The sequence below is a fragment of the Scatophagus argus genome, chromosome 7 (genome assembly GCF_020382885.2).
Source record: "Scatophagus argus isolate fScaArg1 chromosome 7, fScaArg1.pri, whole genome shotgun sequence".
Lineage (NCBI taxonomy): Eukaryota > Metazoa > Chordata > Actinopteri > Scatophagidae > Scatophagus > Scatophagus argus.
This window is the reverse complement of record NC_058499.1, coordinates 10,154,561-10,160,926: the sequence shown is the minus strand read 5'-3', so window position 1 is coordinate 10,160,926 and position 6,366 is coordinate 10,154,561. Positions and strand designations below refer to the sequence as shown.

The following is a 6,366-nucleotide window of genomic DNA, read 5'->3' as shown; positions in this document are numbered from 1 at the left end:
CCGGGCTTTCCTGAACAAAAAAAAATGTGTTATCATGTTGTAAAACTTTTTAAAACAGACTCATTACATATTGTCACTTCACTGCTTCGATTTGTCTACTGTGCAACACATACTACATTTCTTTGCAGCCTGGAAAAGGGAATCCCCTTCCTAAAGTTTCTCTCTTTATTTCTTGTTGTTTTATTTTGAGTTTACTGGTATATCCTAACAAAGGCTCTAAAGTTAGCAGGGGTTACAACAGATTTTAAAGCCTTCTGACTGAACTTTTTAATTTGCAGGTCATATAAATATTTGATTTTGCTGTAATCATGTGAAAACAGACATGTAGTCCTGTCAATCCTGAGGAGAAAAACAAAAACATTGGTCTAATGTCATTTTGTGCCTTCATGTTCAGTTCTAACCTGATTCATTATCCTAAAAATAAATATTTTCTCTCTGTCTGATCTAGTAAAAACATTTGTGAATATTTCATCTACGGTATCTTTCAGTGTTTTAAGAGATTTCTGTGGGGCCTTTTTGAATTCCTCCAGCTTAAACTACCATACAGTAGAGGAGTGTTTCTTGTCAAGGCTTCCCAAGGGGAGGATTTGAGCGAACGATCCATTTCTCTAAACCTTATCAGCTGCGTCCCCCACCCCACCACCCCTTATAACAATGCCACTGTGTGCAGCCCCTGCAGCCTTGACGCCCACACCCCTCCACCCACCCACATGTGAGATGCTGTTGTGTTGTCTTGTTCCCCCACAGCTGGAGCATCTCCCTCTCCACACCCCCACCCCCTTGCTTTTTCCTTCATTCAACCCAAACAACGCCTCTGTTCTTTCAGCCACACTATGTAGATTGTTTCAGAGGACAAGCAAGAAAGAGAAACAGATACAGGCTGCAGGAGACAATGAAACAGCTGGCTATGCTACAGCAGTTTATTTTTGTGTTCTATATTTCTTATCTCATGTAGCTCTGTAACTGCATGTGTGTGGATGTGTGTGGGTGTGTGTGTGTGTGAGTGTGCAGCCCACTTGTACCATTTCTGCTAAGTTCCATTATGAAGACTCGCCTCATGCTTGAGAGACAAAGCAGGTCCCCAGCTGGTTAAATTTTACATTTTAGGCTTAAAGTTAGGGAGAGGTGTGGTTTAAGGTTTAGGTTAGGCATGAGTGAGACTGCAGGGAATACGTAAAAAAGTGTCTTCCTCCTCTAATACTGATTTCATCATTTGAAAAACTTAAGTGGCATGATAAACTGTGTGCTGCAGTGGCTGAAAACAAAGTAGTTTAGTTGAGACTTGACTGTATTTATTAGTGAAGCTTTGAAGTTTTTATGCAATCAATTTAGTCTTTTAACAGGGAGATTTAACGTAGCAGTTACCAGCAGTTTAAATAGCCTACTGATTTACCTGACAGTGTTGGTGGATGGATGGAGCAGGGTTCAAACCCACACCTTCCAGTCAGTCAGCAAAGAGTTTATTGTTTACTGTTAATGATCAACGCTCAGAAGGTAATGCACTAATCGACATGTTTGCATTGTGACCGGAACCTTAAGCACTTATGCACAGAAGTATATAAGAAATATATACATTTATCCTTTCACATTTGCCGTTATTGGTCTGCGCTCTGATGCTGCAGTTCCCCCTCCATCCAATAGGAGGAGACATAAACCTTTCTGGTTCGAAGTGAACGAGCCGAGTTAAAAATAAAAATGGCGATGCCCGGATCAGGTAGGTAGACGCGTTGCTATGGTTGCTGCTGACACGCTTTAACGTTAAACCACTGAACGAGTCATTCATATTGTTTACGGCAACTTTAAAGAGCCAATACTACTACGATTAAACGTGTTATTCCAAGAATATTGAGAAAATGACCCGTGTTAATTACGTTTCTGTCGGTTTCTCTCCCTCTAGGAAGAACAGCAAGTGTAGTATCCTTTTCAGTACATTCAACTGAGTATTCCTAATGTAAAGCCTTGAGAAAAGGAGAGACGTCTCTCTCTCTCTCTCTATCTCCCCCCGTCACCGACAGTGTGATGGTGGATGTTAACACCTTAACTTTAAATCCAGCTGTCATCTGTTACTTTCCAGCTGCTACTGACACTGACATCAGTCTACTTTGTCCTCTATTTCCTGTTCACCCTCGGCTTGATCATCACAAAGAGTGAGTGCTGAACGTGTAATGTTCACACAGTGTGTTTTTAATGTACCTGTTGAGAGCAATGAGTGTGTCTGTTGCTGACAGGCCTGATGCTGACTTACCCTGCCGATGCTCTGGTCTGTGATGTCGGTCTCCTGTTTCTCCTGGCTGCTCTGAACTTGCTCCATTTATTCTGTGGTGAGAGAACATATTGAACCAAGATCGATTTCAGGCATGCTTTTGATGTGATCACGTTGTCATTTTAGCATATTTCCCTCTGATGGGCATGCCAGTTTCTGCATACAGTTTGTGTAAACTTGATTTCATTATTATACATTATTTTTTGCCAACCATTTTCCTAAGCATGTCCTTCTTTATTAGGTCGATGAATGCAGTTTTTAATCTGCCAGGTAGCCATTAATTACAGTACATTTAAATATTAATTTTACACATTTTTATTTGGCTGGGGAAAGATAAAATGTTTTAGATTTAAAATTTGATTTAACATATTTTTATAATAAATAAAAGAGAAACAATAAACAGGAGTAACACAGGGAGAAAGAAGGAAAGTAAGCTCTTGCAGTACATGTAAGCTCTTGCTTACATGTACTGATTATTATATATATCAGATGTCGTAAATGGAGTGACATGATTCAGACTTTCTTGCAGCTTTTAAATTTGTCCTGATTTGTCCTGAATTTTGCTACTGTTGCTGCTACAACATCTTTATGATGTTTCTTCATGATTATTGTTTGCCTTGTAGAATCAATTTTCTGGAAACATGGTTTATGAATCCAGTGCACATGAAAATGATGACCATAACATAACATAACACACAAACATAACATAATAATAATGGCCATAACTCAATAAATATAAAATAAAGAGAGCAGAGAGCAGAATATAATAGAACCTACTTTGTCAAAGTTTAAAGTCTCTGCAAATGTGTTGTTTGCTAAAATAAGTGTAGGGTGGCAAAACCACATCCAGTATATTGATATAAAAAGCTATGAACTGCTTTGAAAAATGGTTGGCAGTATTTAGGTAAAGTACATGACAATGTCTAGTGCACTGAATACAACAATAATATTTAAAGATGATCTCCACCGAAGAGCCATAAGTAAAATAATTTTGGATATTCTGATATTCTGATTTTAATCCCCAGTATAGGTCAAGTTTGAAAAAACTGGATCCAACATTTATTGTGATACAACTTACAGCATAATTTGTTTTTGACCCTCACTGCCTGGTAAACGCCATGACCCCAATTTGTAATGCTCTCTGTTGTTCTTTTGTAGTTTTCCTTTAAACAACAGAACACAGCAGATTTAACTTAAATGACAGCCGCCTTGTGTGTCCGGCCCATGTCTGCAGGTGTGAAGGGCAACCTGATGGAGAGTGAGGGTTATATTCTGGGTAACCTCTTTGTGACGGGGACAACTATCCTGCTGACGGTCTACTTCCTGGTGTGGCAGACATACGTGATGAGAGCAGACGTGATCATCAGCAGTGTCCTACTCGTTGCCTATGGCTTAGATGGAGTCCTGGCTTTCAGCACTTTAGCACGACTGGCCAGGTCAGTTCCACTCTCATTTGTTTTCATAATCAACATTTTATATTAAACGTCTCGAGTCATGATAGACAAAGAAGCTTTTATCAAAGTAACATGTGAGCGTCTATTTTTGATATGTTTCCATGTCAGCACGAATGACAGACAGGTCGGTACGTTACAACATCTGCTATCAAACATAGATAACGTACTCCATTATCCCATGAAGAGACTGGCCTACATTTCAAGCTCCATTTATTTTGATTGACAAGATATGTCGACATAATTAGCATTTCATACGTATGTTTTGAAATGCCCGACAGCACCAAGCTTTGCTTTTGTTCATGCTTTTGTCCATGAATGAAATAAGCCCTGGTTCCTTTTAGGACTTGTATGAATTATTGATATGGGTGGCATTCATTCAAGTGATACTGAATACCTCGTGCAATGTCGTCACATCCTCAAATTTTCCTCCCAAGATAGATCTGATGACAACAGTGCAGACCCTTATTCTGAAAAGACAGATGTTGTCTATTCACGTGGCTGGTGGCTGAAATGCATTTGTAAATCAATGTGGATGAAACAAAACTAAACCAGACATGCAGTCATTTGCCAGATTGATTTTTCGCAACTAAACAGTGTCTCGCACCCTATAATGACTTTTTGTGTTTCACATGCATAAAGTTTGTTAAGATGTTGTTTCACGTATGATAATAACACATTTATATTTGTTCTTGTCTGTGTCTTTCAGTGCGTATTCCTGAAAAAGCCTCCTCTCCTTTGTCGTGATGTATGCTACAGCTGAACTCGCAGCCCATCTTTGAAATAACATATGACAGTTTGAATATCTGTAAGGTGAAGATTGTTTGTTGGGACTTTTATTTTTATAGCTGACTTTATACAAGTGAGTGTTTTAACTTTTGCAGTGAAGGTCACTCAGGGATTTCACTTTGGTGCAGTCAGGCCTCTGTGTCATAGAAAACACAGTCACAGATTGTATTTTTATTCGTTATTTCCTTACATTGTTCTGTATATTTTTTCGTGTGTCAAAGATAAAAACTATATTTGTGTTATTTTTGATCATTTATTGATCATCATTTACTATTAAACATACTACATCTAAATTTCATGCTTGTTCATCTTTTCTCCAGTAGAGGGCAGAATCGTTTTGGTTTGAATTGTAACAACACTGATTTTAGTACTAAAAAAGGAACATTTTCTTTTCCACTGTGTACCAAATAACCTTTCAATATTCATATTGAATCTATAAAGTGCTTCTAGTTGTGCTACAGTCTGTTTTGTCGTACCACAAATTTTATCTAGCTGACATGAAATTTTTCAATTTTTCGGTTAGCTCATTACACCTTTAACTGTATATATAATATAACCTAATATAACCTGATCCTCAGCGCTTCATTCAGTTAGGTGAAGAGGATTTTTTTTTCATTATGACTTTTAGCCATTTCCTAACCTACATTCTTCAGACAGGTTGTTTCTCACCGCTGACAACTTAAGTTAATGATCAAACCAAATGCCAAGGTTTCCAAAGCAACCAGTATTAAAACAAATCATGTTTCAGAGTACCTGTGCTTGAGCAACAGCCAAGCACACAGACAAACGATTGTGCCTTTCACCGACTCTGTTGCTGTTGGTATCATGAGGAGTGTGTCCATTTTGTTCTTTTAACTTTTGTTAAAACATGGTCGTTCAAGTGGTTTTTCATATGAAGGACAGGGCAGCACCATTATCTTAATGATTTTCTTTGCAGGGACAGCACACTTGCAGCTGGACAAAGTGGTCATTCTTACCAGCCAGTGAAAATGAAACCTGGGCAGTGTTCCACACTGTTGCTCCTCTTTCATCCACGCTGTTGAGTCCAACTAGTTCAAACCAGATAACTTATTTGCTGCACCGAGTTAAACCTCTGAAGAAGAAATTATTTATTTATTTAATTATTTATTTATATTTTTATGACTGAGGAGCTTGCGTATAAAATCATTAGTCATATTTGGCGTTGGTAATTGCATTTGTATCAGTCATAAACAGCATTTTTAAAATCTGTTTTTCATTGCCACATAAGTGTTGCTATTCTCATATAAGGTTTTGTATGTTACACAAACCTGGGGTCAGGGTCCCAAAGAGTCCCAGGATGAATCAGAGGTTCAATCAGAGAATCTCTCTGTTACACAAAATACACCGTATAGACAAAAGTATCCAGACACACCTCTTTATGCGGCTGTTTTTCATGGGTTGGGCTCAGCTCCTTACTTCTAGTGAAGGGAAATTTTAATACTTCAGTGTATCGAGACATTTTGGACAATGCTATGCTTCCAAAAGTTTGGGGAAGGCCCCTTTTCTATTCCAGCATGACTGTGACCCAGTGCATAAAGCAAAGTCCATAAAGACATGGCTGGATGAGTTTGGCGTGTGAAGAATTGAGCGGCCCACACAGAGTCCTGACCTTGATCCCATCAAATGTCTTTGGGATGAAATGGAACGTAGATTGTTAGACAGGCCTTATCTTCCAACATTAGTGCCCCACCTCACTATTGTTCTACTGCATGAATGGGCATAAATGGTCATATAAATATTGCAAAACCTTGTGCAAAGCCTTCCCAGAAGAGTGGAAGCTGTTACAGCTGCAAAGCTGTCTATTTATTCAGAATGTGATGTCATTAAAGCCCCTGTTGGTGT

General features: G+C 38.6%; 1 protein-coding gene across 1 annotated transcript; it reads left to right on the top strand.

Annotated features, from left to right (window-relative positions):
- Nucleotides 1-1,682: 1,682 nt before the first annotated feature.
- Nucleotides 1,683-4,797, top strand: LOC124062584 (transmembrane protein 80-like). The gene is made up of 6 exons (XM_046395476.1): nt 1,683-1,714; nt 1,898-1,914; nt 2,054-2,147; nt 2,229-2,321; nt 3,498-3,699; nt 4,424-4,797. Exons 1-6 carry the CDS (start codon nt 1,696-1,698, stop codon nt 4,434-4,436), a joined length of 438 nt encoding a protein of 145 aa, XP_046251432.1. The 5' UTR covers nt 1,683-1,695; the 3' UTR covers nt 4,437-4,797.
- Nucleotides 4,798-6,366: the final 1,569 nt, after the last annotated feature.

Bases quoted from the DNA above. Each gene is read 5' to 3' on its own strand.
- LOC124062584 (XM_046395476.1), top strand. The intron at 2,148-2,228 runs GTGAGTGCTGAA...TGTTGCTGACAG, and splicing joins CGGCTTGATCATCACAAAGA to GCCTGATGCTGACTTACCCT. The intron at 2,322-3,497 runs GTGAGAGAACAT...CCATGTCTGCAG, and splicing joins CTTGCTCCATTTATTCTGTG to GTGTGAAGGGCAACCTGATG.